General features: G+C 50.2%; 1 protein-coding gene across 1 annotated transcript in view; it reads right to left on the bottom strand.

The window, feature by feature from the left end:
* Nucleotides 1–18994, bottom strand: part of SH3PXD2B (SH3 and PX domains 2B) — a 125605-nt gene that overhangs the window by 9298 nt on the left and 97313 nt on the right. The window contains 5 exon segments of the mRNA XM_021077089.1: nucleotides 6686–6811; nucleotides 7663–7712; nucleotides 9681–9898; nucleotides 12944–13061; nucleotides 18564–18668. Coding sequence (XP_020932748.1) covers nucleotides 6686–6811; nucleotides 7663–7712; nucleotides 9681–9898; nucleotides 12944–13061; nucleotides 18564–18668 — 617 coding nt within the window.

The following is an 18994-nucleotide window of genomic DNA, read 5'->3' as shown; positions in this document are numbered from 1 at the left end:
CACACTTTGGTAATTCTCAAAATATTTCCAACTTTTTCACTGTGGAATGATGATCTGGGATCAGCAATCTCTGATATTACTATTGTAAAAAGATTACCACCGGCTGAAGGTTCAGAAGATGGTTCACGTTTTCAGCAACTAAGTATGTCTTTTTTCTTTTGGCTGCACCTGCGGCATGTGGAAGTTCCTGGGCCAGGGGTCGAACCTGTGCCACAGTATGGACAACACTGGATCCTTAAGCCACTGAGCCACTAGGGAACTCCAAACATGTTTTAAAGTCACACAGACCAAGCTAGGAGCTAAGGTGCTCCTCGTAGCTCCACTCTTAGAATGCCGTGGTTCTATCAATGAATTCTGAAGGCTAAGAAGATGTTGAATTGAACAAGGAAACCAAACTGGAGAAGAAGAAAACAGAGGACACAGCATTTATTGTACGGAAAGAACAGCTGGTTAAACCAAAAACTTTACGGACAACGATTTCTCACTCGAGTCCTGCAAATTACCACCAGCAGAATCCACGCTGACATCACAGAACAATAAAGCAGAGAAGTTTCCAGGATGGGTTATATCTGTGCTTCCCGGAAAAGAATGCTGAATAAGTGAGTTATTTATTGGCTCAGCTTTAGCAAAAATAGACAGGATAAAAGCCAGATACAAGAAAGGGGAATGGTTCTGGTTGAAGGGGTGGGGTAGGATCTTGGAGGGAGACTCCGCCACACCCTCAAAAAACCCCAGGGATCTGTTCACTCCCTACTGCACCCAGAGTCAGCCCTCAGCTTCAGTGTGTTGTGCAGCCTACTGAGCTGCCCTTGGCAGATTCCACAACGTCCTGATCCAGGGTGGTGCTTATTGGCTTATGTCCTATACACCGGCATGCTCAAGCAATGGTGTGTGTGTTGCACAAAATGCTGGAAACTCATTGTCTTCAAGGAAAAGAGGGTTTTCTAATACTTTTCAGTGTTCTTGGGAAAAAAACAAACAAACAAAAACATTTTTAACATGCAAGCCAGACTTCTGGCTTCAAGATGGGAGATAGAGTGAACAGCAGTTTCTCCTTACTGCAATACAACCACGAAACAAATAAATGAACACAAAGCCAAGTTCAGAAGAAGGAAGGGGAGGAGTCAGTGGACCAGGAATTGGGTGGAAGGTGCGGAGTGGGGCTGTGTTCCAGGCCTGCTTCAGGGAGTTCTGTAGCAAAAGGACTGCCGGACGTCAAGGGGCTGGAACGGGGGACTAGGGAGGCCCAGGGCCAAGTGACAGGAGCCTCACTGGGATACCAGGCAGAAGCAGCCAAGCTGGTTGACCTCCCTCTGCTCTTTATCCCATTCCTGTAGGAGAGGTGGAGCGAAGGACTCAATTGCTTACAAGTGGAAACAGTGAAAGAGTGAGCTTGGGTCTGAGACACCACACTGTTCGGTGGCTGGCTCAGAAGTCCCCAAGCTGGCACTGAAACCAGTGCACGCTGACCAGCCCCCTGTGTGCACCCCCAACCTGGCCTCTTTGTCGCTGCCTCTGCATGTACAGCCCAAGACAAGTACTAACACCATGAAAAGAACTGAAAGAAAAACACTCCTGGCAAAGGGTTTATAACTGAGGAAAGAGGTCCTGAGCAAAACCATATTTGATATCCTCAGACAGACACGGAAAGGCATCAAATTCATGAAAGAACAGGCTGTTATGAGATAAGAACAGGCAACCATGAAAAAGAATCCATAAGCGTTCTTGGAAATAAAAATGATGACTATTGAAATAAAATAAGCCACAGACTTTGTTAAAGAAGAAATTGGGAGCTCCCTGGTGGCGCAGCAGGGTTAGGATTTGGTGTTGTCACTGCTGTGGGGCAGGTTTGATCCCTGGCCTGGGAACTTTTGCGTGCTGAGGACATGGCCAAAAAAAAAAAAGCAAATTAATGGGCTAAAAGATGAAGTACAATGCTTTATCTAGGGATAAAGATGGAAAATATAAGGAGTTCCTGTCCGTGGCTCAGTGGTTAACGAATCCGACTAGGAACCATGAGGTTACAGGTTCGATCCCTGGCCCTGCTCAGTGGGCTAATGATCCAGCATTGCTGTAAGCTGTGGCGTAGGTCACAGACGAGGATCGGATCCCAAGTTGCTGTGGCTCTGGTGTAGGCTGGCGGCTACAGCTCTGATTAGACCCCTAGCCTGGGAACCTCCACATGCCGAGGGAGTGTCCCTAGAAAAGGCAAAAAGACGAAAGAAAGAAAGAAAGAAAGAAAGAACGAACCAACGAGGGGAAAATACAATTCATTTCTCATAATGTCAAGAAAGCATTCAGTACAGAAATGAGGGCCTGCCCTTGGTCTCAGACTGAGACGTATGGCCCCATGAGCTAATGAGTGTAGGGAAGGGACACCAATGGGAACCAGAGCAGGCAGGGATTTGAAGAATAAGCTGGATTTTTTTTGTTGTTGTTTTTTTTGGTTCTTTTTTGGCTCCACAGCACATGGAGTTTCCAGGCCAGGGATCAGATCCAAACCACAGTTGCCACTTATACAGTAGCTGTGGCAATGCCGGATCCTTAACCCACTGTGCTGGGCTGGGGATCAAACCTGCAACCCATCGCTTCAGAGATGCTACCGATCCTGCTGCACCACAATAGGAACTCCTGACTTGGAATTTTTTTTTTGTCTTTTTAGGGCCCCACCGGCAGCATATGGAGGTTCCCAGGCTAGGGGTCTAATCGGAGCTGTAGCCACCAGCCTACACCAGAGCCACAGCAACGCGGGATCTGAGCCGTGTCTGCCACCTACACCACAGCTCACGGCAACGCCGGATCGTTAACCCACTGAGCCAGGGATCAAGCCCAAAACCTCATGGTTCCTAGTCGGATTCATTTCTGATGCGCCATGACGGGAACTGCTTGGATTTTTAATTTTAATTTTAAAAAGTTTTTCATGGCTGCACCCACCGCATATGGAAGTTCCCGGGCCAGGGACTGAACCCAAGTTGCTGCTGCAACCTGCATCACAGCTGGGGCAACAATCAGATCCTTTAACCCACTGAGCTGGGCCAGGGACCAAACCTGTACCTCTGCAGCACCCCACACTACTGCAGTCGGATTCTTAACCCACTGTGCCACAGTGAAAACCCAAGAGTTGGATTTTGATATGCCAAGTTCATTTCAAAGAATGTCCTGTTTTTTTTTTTTCATGTTTCTATTTTTTTAAATATATATATATATATATATATATATATTTTTTTTTTTTATTACTTGAATGAATTTATCACTCAAAGAATGACCTTAAGTGCCTTCTATGAGAGCAGGTAGTGGGCTAGGAGCTGGGTTAAAGAGAGGATGAAGTCAGAGAGAGTGAGAACTGCAGGGAAGGGCCAGCTGGGCCAGGGGGCTTCGGAGGAAAGCAGTGCAAATAACAGCAAAGGGAGGAGGACAGGCCCCGGATGTGTAAAGATGTAAAGAGAGGAGGCCTGTGTTTCATGTCAGAATAATGTGTGTGTTTTACAGCAGCAAAGTGGGGAAACTGGGCATAGAATTTATCCTGTAGCCCAAGCAAGATGCTTTGTGAGTTCTCTCTGTGGATTTGAAGTTAGAAAGAACAGATTGAGAGGAAAAAAAAAAAAAAAGGAGCAGATAAAAAGCCTTTTAGAGCCTTATTTTCACTGTTGCCTCAGTTTCTCTGTAAGGATTGTCATTTGCACGTTACAAAAATTAGTATGAGAGGCTTCAGTTTAGGTTCTTTAAACACCTCTGCAGATAGCCTCCCTTCTGTCTGAAGGATACCTGGGAGTTCCCTGGTGGCCTAGCAGTTAAGGATTCAGCATTGTTATTGCGCTGTGGTTTGGGTTCAATCCCTGGCCCAGAATTCTGCATCACACACACACAGAAAAAACAAACAAAACAAAACAAAAGACACTTGACATTTCTGGAGAGGCTTGGGCAGAATCAGTGGTGGAGAGGCCCAGGATGCACCTTCAGGAAGCCCCCAGCTCCCAGGCTCACTGGGCAGCTGCTGTGGGATGTGAGGGGAAAAGAGAGGGAGGCAGGAGGGGTCACAGCTGGAGGGAAAAGGGCAGGTGCTTTGGAGGCCCGGAGAAGTGAGTCGAGACCCTCAGGACATGGGTCGCACTTACACACTGGCTCAATAATCACTCGTGCGCTCCTTAGTTCCTTCACTCGCCCAAACATCCCTTCACAAAGGAATGACTCACTGAGCACACACTCTGGACCAGCCCCCGTGCCAAAGTGAGGGGCAAGGATGAAGAAGAAAACACTCCCTGGCTTTCTGGGCGTTAGCAGGAGGCTAGTGGGGAACAGATTTTCACTGATTCAACAACATTTATTGGAGTTCCCATCGTAGCTTAGTGGTTAACGAATCCGACTAGGAACCAAGAGGGTGCGGGTTCGATCCCTGGCCTTGCTCAGTGGATTAAGGATCCAGCGCTGCCGTGAGCTGTGGCGTAGGTGGGTGGCTACAGCTCTGATTCGACCCCTAGCCTGGGAACCTCCACATGCCGCAGGAGCGGCCCAAGAAAATGGCAAAAAGACAACAAAACAAAACACAGCATTTATTGCAAACCTACCCTGGGCCAGGCGCTGTGCTAGTCGGGGGATATGGGAGTAAAAGACAGATATGGTCTCCACCCTCCTGAAATCCCCAAATATCGGGCAGATAAACAACACACTGTCAACACACACTGGCTTTCTTTCTCTTTTTTTTTTAGGGTTGCGCCCATGGCACACGGAGGTTCCCAGGCTAGGGGTCAGATTGGCCCATACCACAGCCATAGTAACACCAGATCCTTAACGCACTGAGCGAGTCTAGGGCTTGAACCCGTGTCCTCATGGATACTAGTTGGATTCATTGCTGCTGAGCCACAATGGGGACTCCTTTTTTTTTTTTTTTAAATGATTTTAATTTTTTCCATTATAGCTGGTTTACAGCGTTCTGTCAATTTCTACTGTACAGCAAAGTGACCCAGTCACACATACATGTGCACATTCCTTTTTCTCACCTTATCATGCTCCATCATAAGTGACTAGATATAGTTCCCAGTGCTACACAGCAGGATTTCATTGCTTATCCATTCCAAAGCCAATAGTTTGCATCTATTTCATTTTTTTGTGTGTGGAGTTCTTAGCCTTTCTTTTTTTAATATGATTTTTATTTTTGCCATTATAAGTTGATTTACAGTATTCTATAAAAATACCCCGGGTTTTCATCTGGGAACAGACATGGATTCAAATCCTAACTCTGCTACCTTTTATTTTATTTCATTTTTGTCTTTTTGCCTTTTCTAGGGCCACTCCCGCAGCATATGGAGGTTCCCAGGCTAGGGGTCCAATCGAAGCTGTAGCCACCGGCCTACACCACAGCCACAACAACACAGGATCTGAGCCGTGTCTGCAACCTACACCACAGCTCATGGCAACACTGGATCCTTAACCCACTGAGCAAGGCCAGGGATCGAACCCGCAACCTCATGGTTCCTAGTCGGATTCGTTAACCACTGAGCCACGATGGGAACTCCTCTGCTACCTTTTAGCTGTGTGACTTTGGACAGCACCCTGTTTCGGAGCCACAGCTTCCTCATCTGAAAAATGGGGACTATACTATTCTTGCCTCCCCAGAGTAGATGACGCGGTCAAGCGAGATACCGCACGGGAGGGGCTTAGCGCAGTGCCGGCACCTGCTATCCCACTACTTACAGGCTTTTCCGGAAACATGGGAAACACCTTGAAGCTCTAACTCCATGAGAAAGAAAAGAGAAGTGAAGGAGAGGGGATTTCTGATGGCCTTTATGCGGGCAACAGAGTAGATAAGCAAAGGTGTGGGAAGCAGAGAGGAGAGGCATTGGGCAAGGAGGAGGTGATAAACACAGAATAGAAGAGAGTTCCCATCATGGCTCAGTGGTAACAAACCCGACTAGTATCCATGAAGACTTGGGTTCGATCCCTGGCCTTGCTCAATGGGTTAAGGATTCGGCATTGCTCTGAGCTGCAGTGTAGGTCCAGATGCGGCTCGGATCTGGTGTGGCCATTGCTGTGGCTGTGGTGGAGACCAGCAGCTACAGTTCCGTTGAACCCCTAGCCTGGGAACTTCCATATGCTGAGGGTGTGGCCCTGACAAAACAAAACAAAAACAGAATAGAAGCCAGTCGCAAATACCATGTGTATATGATTCCACATATAAAAAATGTTAGTGGTCGCCTAGGGCTGGGGCAGGGATGCTCAGAGGGATTGAGGGGAAACGGGGAGTGACTGCCAGAGTGTACAGGCTTTCTTATTTGGGTGATGAAATATTCTAACACTACTTGTGGGGATGGTTGCACAACTCTTAAAAACGATTGAGTTTTACACTTTAAATCAGTAAGTTGTATGGTATGTGAATTATATCTTAATAAAGCTGTTACAAAAAAAAAAAAAGAATAGAGAAGTGGGAGGTGGTGCCTAGAATCAAGAATCACAGGAGGGAGTTCCCGTTGTGGTGCAACAGGATTGGTGGTGTTTCCGCAGCGTCAGGAAGCAGGTTTGATCCCTGGCCAGGCACAGTGGGTTAAAGGATCTGGTGTTGCCACAGCTGTAGCGCAGGTTGCAACTGTGGCTTGGGTCTAATTCCTGGCTGGGAACTTCTACATGCTTTCGGGGAGGCAAAAAAAAAAAAAAAGATCACAAGTAGGCAAAGGACCCTGGATCCACTCACCTCGACCTTCAGGCCTGCCTGGAAGCTGATGCCATCAGGGATGGTGGTCTGAAATTCGGCGATGGTGTAATACTCTTCCTCCACTTGAGGTGGGATGGGAGGCTTGGGCAGGTTGAGACCTCGAGGCTGGTGCAATTAAACACAGTGTCAAGTTCAACAGAAGTCCATTCCCACGGGGGTGAGTGGGGGTGCTGAGAGATTGGGGCACACGACCACCCTCGAGGGGGCGTTGGTGGACCCATTTGGATGCTGAAGGACAAATCAAAGGGGACTGCTCAGATCATCGTCTCTTGGATGGGTCCCTGGCCCGTCAGCTTTAGGGCGACGAGAAAAAACATGGGACATTTACTTACAGTCATGACAATGTGGGGCAAGACAATATTCTCTGAACTTAAGAGGCAGCGGGGTTGTGAAATGCAAGTCAGAGCCATTGCTGTGACTCTGGGCAAATCCCTCCCCTCCCGGAAGCTTCAGTTTCATCTCCTATAGAAGGGGAAGAGCAGGATCTACCTGGTGGGGTCACTGTGAACGTTCCTGAGTTCATGTAGGGAAACACCAGCACCCTGCCTGGCATTTACAGCTACTCAATAAATGGCAGACCTTAAAAAAAGAAGGCCTGTTTTTCAAAGGATTGCTTAGAAAACCGGAGTATGAGAGGAACCCATCAGAATGGCCCCCCAGGCGGAATGTGAGCTTCATTCCATGTCTGTTGCAAGTAATCTCATTTGAGAAGATGGTTCTAAGATAAAGCAAGGTGGGGGCAAGAAGCAGAGAGCCCATCCTGAAGCCTACCTGCCACAAAGTCATGGGCAAACTGTTTGACCCCCCTGGACCTCAGCCTTTCCACCTGTTAACAGGATGAGTTTCATGAGGCTACCGTGTGGACAGGGAAGAGTGCAACTTTGGAAAGGGCGAGGTGAGCATCGAGGCCAGTCTCAGGTCTGGGGCTGGCTCCCCACCTGCAAGGGTCCACTTACTATGGTCATGTCCCGGCGAGGAGGGGGTCTCTGCCTCATCTTGGGAGATCCTATAAAGAGACAAGATTTTATTTCACACACTACAGATAAAGTTCCTGAGGTGGACACAGGAAATGATCTATTCTCTCCTTTTCCCGTGGGAAGAGCCTGACTAGGAAGGGGCTGCTCAGACTTGGACTTGGCTCAGGACTTTCTATCAACAAGCGGATGGTGCTGAGTCGTGGCGCGATGGAAAGCTCTCCAGGAAAAGCAGCAAGTGTGGGCTTCAGAATAACGCGGAGGTGGGAGGTAACAAGTTCTGTGATTTCGAGCCACATGGCCCTTTTCTGGAGAAGGTGGATGCCTGCCTCTTGGGGCCAGTGGTGGAGATGAAAGTAAATAATACGGGTGAGGCTCTTGGCATGTGGCAGGCACGCATTTATGTTATTGCCCCGGCTCTGTGCTCTGGACCAAACCCCAAACAAACAATCTGCAAACAGAACCAAGCAAACTTGGACTGATGACTTCAGGGGTTTTTTACTCAGGAGTTGGACTGCCCTCACTCTGGGTCTTGGGGTCAGGAAGAAGATAACTCTGCAGTGATCTGAGGCTCCTGGCTAAAGGCAGAACACTGAGGACGGCAACCCATATGCTGCCAGAGCTGGTTTAGCTTGGGTCTACACAGCCTGACAGCTGGGGTGTGGAGGAGACTGCTAAACTCTTAAAAAGTCTTTCCCCCTTTCTTCTATTAGAATAAATAGCAACAGGGTTTTAGCCAGACATTTGGCTGCCTACATAAGACGACATTTCCCAGACTCCCTTGTACCTAAATATTGCCATGTGACTAAGTTCTGGCCAATAGGATGCGAGAGAGCACCTAGTGTGTAGCTTCTAAGTCCCATCCTCTATTCTCCCTGACCATTTTCATTGGCTGGACTAGTGGGGAGCCATCCTGGACTGGGAGGATGAGGGCAACACGATAAAGATGCAGCATAACAACTCTTGACTGGATAGAGATGCCGTAACAGCTCTGGACATTTACCTGGATTGCTCAGTGAGAAAGAAATAAACACCCATATTATTGGAGCTGTTGTTATTGGGGGCATGTGTGTGGTGGGAGTGGGGAGTCTTTGCTTGAACATCCAAACCTATAGCCTAACAAAGACACAGGATTTCAGACTTTCACTTGCTCCTCTGTATTAACGGGAATTATCTATGCTCTTTGTCACGATAGGTTCCTGCCATGGCATGTCTCTGTTTCCTCAAAGTGGCTGAGGAGAACTGAGAGCCTCAAGAAGCGCACTGACCATAAGAGCTAAAACAACCGGAGAAGCCCAAAGAGGGGCCAGTGACTTCAAACTTGCCCCTAGTTTTTAGGCATTTCCTAACAGATTCCTTCTGCCCTGCACAGGGTCATCCACTTGAGGCTGGAGTCCTGGTGATAAAATAATGAGCCGATGATAATAATGAACCCTACTCTCAGGTGTGCTGGGAACGTTCGGTGGGAAAACATAGATGAGGGAGCTTTGCAAAGCAAGATGGGTAAAGACATCTTTTTGGAGTCAACTCCACCCAGGGTCCACTTTTTCTTCCGCTGGCTCAGAAATGAAGCCCTGTAGAGAGAGCACAGGTGCTAGACTCAGGAGGACCTGGGTTCAAGTCCTGGCCCCATCGTTCACTAGCTGGGTGGCCTTGGACAAACCATGTCATTGCTCTGTTTCCTAATCTGTAAAACCAAACTTGGTCCTTCAAAGGTTGTTAGGAGGAGTCACTGAGGCCGATTACAAGATTCTTGGCACAGAGTAAGGGCTTGAGAAACAGAACCGGTGGTGTCAGCATGAGGCAGCAGAAAAAACATGGTCTGGACTAGGAAGGCCACACCTCTTTCGACTCAAGGTCTGCAACTAGCGGGCTGAATGACCTGGAGGGAGTTGCTGGGGTTCGTGAGCCTGTTTTCCTATCTGCAGGATAGTGGGGAGCAGGTTGCCGTAAGCACAAGGACAGCATGAGGCGCTCTGGGCACAGAGCCGGGTGCTTACTCTGCTTCATGTCGCTGTCAGGTGCCGGGCGACCGTCGAACCGGCCGTCCCTCTGGTTGTTGAGCAGCTCCTTCTCCCGGCCCGTCTGCCGGGTGATGCCGTCCAGCTCGGGGACGCCTGCGTGGGCGGGTGAGCCGGGGCCTGGCTTCGGGGGTGAGGGCTCCCCGCTGCTCTTCCTCAGGTAGGAGGCCGGGGCCCAGCCCTCTTTGCCCTGGTACCTGGGAGGAGTGGGAGGGATGCTGGTCAGGCAGCCCTGCCTGGGCCCTTACTGTGCATCACCCTTGGGGGTCCAGATGATGGGAATGACGATGGGTCACAACGCTTGCTGCCTCCCGATGAATGCCCAAGCCCTCGGCTGGCCATTCAAGGCCTCCCCAACCTGGCCTCTCCTGGCCTCCCCAGCCCCACAGCAATCCTCACATCGCACCCACCCCACGCGGCCGGCAGTCTCCCGAACGCTCCCTCCGCTGCCCGGGGCCCTGCTCTTGGAGACCCTCTGCCTGGAAAGCCCATCCTCTTGCCTGCTCTGTTCCTCTTTCCTCGCTCTACTTAATCCCCCTTCTCAAGCCTCTCCCGAGCCTCCCTCCACGGTGCCCCCGCTGTCTCCGGCACACACCACGATCCCAGCATCTGTGACACACAGTGACACTTGGCCCTGATGGTTTTATCTCCCTACTCAGAACGCGAGCTCCTGGGGGCGGAGATCACAGCTGATGCATGTCTGTGTGCGAGGCGCCTCGCTCCCAGTGAGATGAATAAAGGCAAATGGGACAAGTGGACAAACTGCCAGTGGACTCGGCAAGGGTGACCAGCCGCAAAGCTCTGCTGGAGTCGTTGTCCCCATATGGTCATCACTGTGGTGACAACAATGAAGATAATGATAACTGGCCTTTAGGGGGCCCCTACTCTGTGTCAGTTCTGTTTGAAGCACTTTTTAGCTGTTGATGTGCTCCATCCATCCAAGCCTGGAGGTGGCAGAAATGGATTCAGAGCCAGGTAGCTGGTACAGGTCTGTGCTGTGAACCTCTGCTTTGCTGCCTCTGCTCAGCAGCCCCAGCTCCCGCTGCAAAGCCTGGCTCCACCCATGTGGGTTAACAGTAGATTAAACACACATTTGGATGGGAATGAAGCAGGTTAGGGGCTGGTTCCAGGGCTACCAAGGGTCACTGAGCTTCGGGGTGACGGAGACGCTAAGAGATCAGTTCACTGAATTCCAAAGGGAATTGAACGACTGTGATGTCCCTTGATTCTCTACACAACGGAATTCAGTTGAAAAGCATGAGCAGGTTGCTGGAGCCAGCTTGAAATGCTTGTGCGAACCAACTGTTCACAATTCTTCCCAACTCTGCACTTGGCGACAGCACCCTGGGAGCTTGAAATACAACCCGGCAGGAGTATTTACACCATAGCAATTGGCAAACACCACAGCTCAAGAGCATTTTTCCCTTGGAGAGCTGGCTGTTAAACATTTGCCAGCACCCCACCAATCTGGACCACAAAACAGGTGCCCCCACCTTTGGGGAATATACCTAATGGACTGGACATGATATATGGCAGGGCCACATCTCTCATCAGGAATCACTGTAAGGAGTTTCTGCGGTGGCTCGGCAGAAACGAATCTGACTAGTATGCATGAGGACAAAGGTTCGATCCCTGGCCTTGCTCAGTGGGTTAAGGATCCAGCGTTGCAGTGAGCTGTGGTGTAGTTTACCATGTGGCTCGGATCTGGCGTTGCTGTGGCTGTGGTGTAGGCCAGCAGCTACAGATCCGGTTTGACCCCTAGCCTGGGAACCTCCATATGCAGCAGGTGTCACCCTAAAAAGACAAAACAGAAAAAAAAAAAAAGGAAGAAAAAAGAAATTTAAAAAGAAAAAAGAATCGCTTTAAGAACTAAATAGCACTGTGTTTCAATAATAAGAAAAAAAAGGATCTTTTATAACTGGAAGCAAATGTATAGAGACAAATCTGTAGTTTGGTGTCTGTCAATCTTAAAATATCCTCTAAGAAGGACTATAAATCAATTGTGCTAATTGGAAAACGTCAGGCTGCACACAATCCAGGCGTCACTTATGAGACAGTTCATTGTTTAGTGGCACTGGAAGCAGGGAGGCCTCACATCCAAGTGCTGAGTGGGCTTTGGGGTCAGAAAGGCACAGGTTCAAAGCTTGGCTCTGTCACTTTCTGCTTCAGTCAGACCTTCTGATGACCGGTGCCCTTGCTGATGTCCTGCTGCTACTTCATGAGGGATCCTGAGCCCAATTGAGCCACCTGAATTACAGAGCCACTAAATTTGGGGATAATTTGTTATGCAGCAAGACAACAATATTTGAGCTGTGTGAGCTATCCCTGTCCTTACTGCAAGCCTCCGTTCTGAGGTCCCCTCCTTTAGGAAGTCTTCCTGACTGCCAGGCCAAGGAGCCCTCTTCTGTACTCCAAAGTCCCCTGTGCATTCTTCCAACATACCACTCGCTGCCCGGCCCTGTGCCTGTGCCCGAGTCTGTCTTCTGCACCTGTGGGGTGAACTACTGTGTCTTTCTCACCATTGACTCCCCCAAATCAGAATAGGTTTTGGTGTAGGTTTGCTGAATGAATGAAGCACTATACACTCAGCCGCAGTGGCCCTGATGTCCTGCCTTACATGCACAGACACCAGGTGGCAGGGGCCTCAGGCTTCCTCTCTTGCCCTAATTTCCTGCGGTCACAGCTTGGCCACCAGGCTAACCCAGGATTTTCACCAGGGTAACCCAGGGAGTGACCCAGGATTTTCATTACCAAACTGGGAAAGTCCCAGGCCAAGCAGGATGAGTTGGCCACCCTACCTACCTATGAGGTTTTGATTTCACCGCATGGGTGAAAGAGCTGTGACAAAGTGTTTGAAATGCCAGTCTCCTCTGGACTCCGAGCAATGACAGCAAATGATGGGCTTTAGGACAGGCTCCCGTCTGTGTGGTGTTACACATCCGGTTGCTCCCAGAGGAGGGCTGGAGTGGGAAATCACTCACACAGGGCAGCGCCAGCCTCCAGTTACTGGTTATGAGACACATCTGGAGATCAGTCTTGCTCAATGGGGTTACTGCTTTCTGTTCAGTTTTGCTTATTACGGATTTTTAAAGGATATGGGTAGGGAAGGAAGCCAAATAGCACAGAGGAGAAGCATCCTTTTATGGCTCAAGCTGAAACCTCACTTCTTCTGCAATCACTTTATAGACCTCTGAGCAGCTGGAGCCCACATGACCTGAAACCCACCCAGCTGCAGAGGGTACCTGATCTTCCACCAGCCTTCCAGGTTTTTCTGGATGACTTCCACCACAGCTCCTCTTTCCAGGTTCATTTCATCTTGGTCACGCGCTGTGTATGGGTAGATGACTGTGTACTTTTCCTCTGTGGGGACAAAGAGATGCTGGGGTGAGTCACTGTTAAGTCCCAGAGTGCTGATGGCCAAGGCTGTGATCCGAGAGATGCCCTAGCAGTGAAAGACTTCCTCCAGAGGCGTCTGTGCACCATGCCCCCCTCCCCCGCCATAACCTCACTTAGCTCTGGATGAGCCTGTGCAAGCGGCCACAGGACACAGGATACAGGGTAGGTCCCAACACCTCTGAAATCCCTCGGTATCATACACGGCACTCACCTTCTTCAATCTGTGCCTCAAGGTCACCCTTCTTGACTTTGCCTTAGGCGATACTCAGAGGCATGGCACCCTGCCCCTTACCCAGGTGTATTCCCCCCTTACCAGGTATTACCTCCTAATAAACCAGGTAATTTACTTAGCTATTATGTTCATGTCTGTTTCCCCTGCTAGAATATGAGCTGCAGGAAGGCAGGGATTTGTCTGTCTTGTTCATTCCTCTATCTCCGGCACTGGCCATGGTCCTGGGGGTAAGTATGCAGCCAAAGAGGCACTATTTAGTAATTGAACAAATCCCCAAGGCCTTGTGGGAGTCCGCTCGCGCATGCTGGTGTGTGTGTGTGTGTGTGTGTGTGTGTGAAACAGAGAGAGAGAGAGAAACTCTCCCTGGCTCCTCTGCAGTTCTCGTTGGTGGAGGAGTCACAGACAAGCTGGATTTGGCGGCACATGGTTTTGGGCTGAATCACTACCCAGGAGGAGAGAGCAAGCAATTTTCATTACGTAGCTAGGAGGCGATCTCTATCTTACACTATTTTCAAGCCCTTGGATCCAGCCATGCCTGAAGCACCTATTTTGTTTTATTTTAAAATTTATTATTATTATTATTATTTGCATCAGGGCCGCACTTGTGGCACATGGAAGTTCCCAGGCTAGGTAGGGATTGCCTCGGAGCTGCAGCTGCCGGTCTACGCCACAGCGGGAATTCCTCAGTTTAATTTTGAAAAATTTATTTATTTTAAAAATTGAGATAAAATTGACACATGACACTGCATTGGTTTCAGGTGTACAATGTAACAATTCAGGTATCTATCAGGAAAGGACTGCCTGCTTCTGTCTTCATTAGTGTGATTGGGGTGCCTTCCAGCCTGCTCTCTGCGGTTCCCGGCTCCCTCTCCCAAAGCCCAGGGACCATCCTTATGGCTCCAGTCCAATGGGCTGCCTCCAGCTGTGTCCCTCTGGTCCCCCCCGCCCCCCACCGCCACCCTCCCAAGCTGGAGGGCCAGGGCTCTGCTGCGAGGGTTGCTCAGTGTCACACTTGGGGAGGCCCTCCAGAGACCACGACAATAGCTGCCACGCCTAGCACTGTGGGCAGTGACTGCTGAGACAGATAACGGATGAGCGTCCCAGGGGAGCCATGGAGGAGAGGAGTGGGCTTTCCTGTTTCGGTTACATTCCAGCCCCCAGGGAGTGACCAGGCCAGCTGCGAGCTGATGCGGATGGTTGGCGTGTGTGTCAGCTGACTCTTTCTCTCTGGGAAAACACCACGGGCTGCCTCTGGCCAGGCCAGGCAGTGCAAAGGGAGGCGGGAAACACACGGGGCGTTTGTTTACTGATTGATCTAGCCCCTGACCTGCTCTGCGGGGGCTGAGCTGACTCAAGTTGCACATATCTGTGCACAGCCGCCTCAGCTGTTCTCCTCGCTCACAGAGGCAGGCTGGGCTGTGGCTGCTGTGAGCGGGGCAGGGGGTAGTTCAGCCCCGTGGATGCACAGAAGTACTGTTTGGCCAGGTGAGAAGGGGCACTGACTGGGTCCCAGACTTAAGAAGTACCCCAGGCCCTGGACTCCTGGGGCCAGCAGTTTTTGGTGGAATCACACTGGGGGATCACCTCTCTGGCGATCCCTAACCAAATTTAAGACGAAGGAGTTCCTGATATGGCTCAGCTGTCATGAACCCGACTAGTATCCAAGAGGATGCGGGTTCGATCCCTGACCCCGCTCAGTGGGTTAAGGAGCCCGCGTTTCCATGAGCTGTGGTGTGGGTCGCAGACGTGGCTCGGAACCCACGTTGCTGTGGCTGTGGTGTAGGCCAGCAGCTGCAGCATATGGAGGTTCGCCTGGGAACCTCCATATGCTGCACGTAAGACCCTAAAAAAAAAAAAAAGAAAAGAAAAAAAAATCAAAAAATAAAAAGCATGAAGTAGGAGCTTTATAAAAGAAAAACATTTAAGGTGGGAGACCTCGTAGACTGCATGGTGGGCGACACTGCAGCCTCCATCCGTGTGGTTTGGGTGAGGCTGACCTCACCACTGCCCAAAGGGATGGAGGAGGTACGAAACCCTAGCCTGGCCAAAGTGGCCGCCGTGATGAGTCCAGGGATGGGGTATGACCCAAATGGATCAGTCGGAACCAATCATGGGATTGTATTGAAGGAGGTGCACTTTCTTTGGTGGGAGTCCCTGAAGGGTGCCTGGAACTACTGTCACCATGAGAATGTGGGTCCAGCAAGGGAGAGAAGGGAGCAGAGGGGTAGCAAGGGTGAGTCCCAGACGCCAATGACACGGGGAACGGGAATGTGGCCTGCCATTCCAGTAAACCAAGAGTGTTGCCTGCCATTCAGTAAACAAATGTTGCTGCCTTAGCAATGGTGCACCCTGAGGGGAATTCAGAATGGATAAAAACAGGAAGCATTCTGTTAAATTAACCTGCAGAGTTAAGATGCATATCTAAGGAATAGTTTCAATGAGCAAATTCTTGCATCTTCCCATTCAGAAAAGGCACTAAAACCATTACCTTAAGATGTCTGGTTTTTGTGACTAGCAGGTTTTTTTTTTTTAAATGCTGGACTACATGTTCTGCCACACCCCCCCACTCCCACCGCCAGCAAAAAATTCCTATATATCCTGGTTCCTCCCTTACCTCTTAGGAGCAGTTTCTCAGAACTATCTGAGAGGCTCTCTCATGGGCTAGAGTCCTTAGTAAGGTCCCTGAATAAAATTTAACATGCAACTTTTAGGTTGTGCATTTTTCTTCAGTTGACAGACAATTTCAAGCTCCTGGATCCAGCCATGCTTGAAGCTGGCCCTACCCTGGGCTTTTCAGCACCATGAGGCAATACACTTCCCTTTTGCTTAAGCTGGTCTGATGTGGGTTTCTTTTCCTTTGCAACTCAAATGACCTGTTGAAGGTAAAAGGTCACTGGCTGAGCATTATAGAGGCCCCAGATATCTTTTTTTTGGGGGGCCCACCCACAGGCATATGGAGTTCCTGGGCCGGATCCTTTAACTCACTGTGGCGGACTAGGGATAGCACTGCAGAGATGCTGCCGATTCCATGTGCCACAGTGGGAACTCCCAGGCATCATTTTTTAACCTGGGAAATTTTAGGGCCCCAGGCAGAGAAACACCCCAGGTTCCCTCCTCCCAAACCCACATGCCAACACACACAGGGTACAGACAAGACCATTTCTCACATGCAACAGGCACTGGCGGTCCCAGAGCAGCGAGGCACATGCAGATGCAGGGACCGGGCTCCGAATACCCAATGGGGACGAAAACTCCAAGGTAGGCACCTTGACGCCAGCTGATGGCATACAAGTCCCCCAGAGTCCGGCGGCGGCCCATGGGCCGGGGCAGAGACCAGTACCTCCACGAGACTGGACGTGCAGCGTGTGGAGGCGAAGGGCAGAAGGCAGAGGTGAGAAGAAAGCACTTGCAGTGTCTCCAGGCCAAGGGGACACCAAGCACGTGCTCCCACGTAGGAGCAATTATTTCTGAGTCTATGCCAAGCCCCAGGTGTCTCAGAAGGACCCAAGTCCTCAGGATTAACCTCCCACCTGAGTGCAGAGCCACCCACTAGACACAATGTTCTTCCCAGCAAGAGGACAAAGAGGCACGAAGAGATGCCCTCAGGGCAGGGGACGAAAATGGACAAACTTAGGAAACCGTGGTTTCTCTCCCATCTCTTAGCCGTGTGACCTTGTCCAAGGGTCTCTACCTTTCTGTTTTCTCATCTATAAGATGATGACAATCATCGGTCCCTTACAGAGACATGCCCCGTGTGACGCCAGACGCCACCACCCTTTCATCGAAGCTGAGTCTTGCAGCTCCGTTTGTCAGCTCCACCCCCTGTGTTCAGTGCGCCCCATAAACGCAGAGCAAAACCAAAGCCATTTTACTCCACGGTGCTGGCCACAATGAACTAAATGTAAAACCACATATACTTTTTTTTTTTTTTTTTTTTGCTAAACTTTGAGCATAGACATACCTGCCCCCTTCTCCTCACCCCCTTTTCAGACAAATATATACTTTTTTTAAAAAAAACTTTTTTTTTTTTTTTTTGGTCTTTTTAGGGCCGCACGCAGGGCACATGGAAGTTCCCAGGCTAGGGGTCGAATCGGAGCTGTGGCTGCCAGCCTACACCACAGCCACAGCAACGCAGGATCCAAGCTGCGTCTGTGACCTACACCACAGGTCATAGCAATGCAGGATCCTTATTAACCCACTGAGCGAGGCCAGGGATCGAACCTGCAACCTCAGGATTCCTAGTCGGGTTCGTTAACCGCTGAGCCACAACGGGAACTCCTAGATAAATACATACTTAAGTGGCTTTGTGCTTTTTACAGAAAGTCAACTAAAAAGCCCCAAATGGTCAACCCTAGGTAAATTATCGCTCTATGATAATAACTGTTCCCAGTTACTTAATTGTTTTAAGTTCTATGCCAAGGGCTCTGCATGTGGGATCTCATTTAATTTTAAAAAGAAATCCCATGACGTAGATACTGTCACTTCCATTTCGAGAGGAGGAGGTGGCTGAGGCATAAAAGATTAAGTTGCTGGCCCAAGACCATTGAGCCAGTAAGTGGTACCGCTTCAAATTCAGCGGTGAGGACGAATTCAGATCTGACTCTGAAACGCTCCTGTTTCTTAGCTCAGATGACCTCATGCTGGAGACTGAGGAAGGCTTCTTGGGGGTGGAACGTTGGGTTGGGCCTTAGGATTTCTGACACGGCAGGAACCACTCTTTAGGATACCTGCAGGGAAAGTTCTCTGGGAAACGGGAGTGTGTGCGAGCGAGTGGACAGGGTCACATCTAATCTTGACACCCAGTCAGGCCATTAAACCAACAGAGAAGGCAGAAAAAGCAGAGACTTTTACCAATAGCTTCAGGTGTCTTACAAAGGAGCCAGAAGCAACCCCGGCCCCGTGGCCATTAGAATAATTCAAGGGCAGAATAGGGGGGTACTGACAGCGATCAGGCTGGGCCCCCCTGAAGTTCCATGGAGGTTTCAGGGCCCCAGTTCCAGCCAGGCTCCCCTGAGGTGGCGCCTCAAGGCCCTAAGAAAGGGCAGGCTTGCTCTGCCCCAACCCCAGGGCCTGGCTTCACCTCCAGAGGCTCCAGAGCCTGAGCCAGTGAGCGGATGAGACTCAGAGGCAGCAGGTGCTAGGAAGGGAGTAGGTGAGGGGCCCCCCATAGGGGGCACCAGTGGGCACAGTTCCCCCCGCCCCCCAGCAAGCCGCAGGTCCCAGCTCCTTCCTACCTTCCTCAGGCTGGAGGGCAAACTCATCCTGCCCACCATCCTGCCCTTCGAGGCAGGTTGCGGGCACCCAGCCTTGCTCTTCAGCGGTGCTGACAAACCACCAACCTGGGAAAACGAGAGTGCAGACTGATGTTTAGTGGGGTCAGGGGTGAGGCCTGGGCGGCAGAATATGATATATTCAGTCAATGCTCAGGGTAGGACTAAGAAGTGACTATTTTATTAGTGGAGCACAACTACCCATTTAGCTGATTGCTAACTGCTAGCGACAGTCGACAGGAAACCTGCTCTTGAGCCTGGAATGGGGCTCGAGAGGGGAGTCTGGGGCAGGGTGGGGAGAAAGACTGTCCTAAGGGACGAGAGGAAAGAACGCAGCCACCTTCGCTAAGGTGTGCAAGGCGCTCCTCATTTCACTTGCATGATCTTACCTTCAC

This window comes from Sus scrofa, chromosome 16 (genome assembly GCF_000003025.6).
Source record: "Sus scrofa isolate TJ Tabasco breed Duroc chromosome 16, Sscrofa11.1, whole genome shotgun sequence".
NCBI classification, from domain to species: Eukaryota; Metazoa; Chordata; class Mammalia; order Artiodactyla; family Suidae; genus Sus; species Sus scrofa.
Note: the sequence above shows the minus strand (reverse complement) of the source record. Positions and strands in the feature narration are given on the sequence as shown.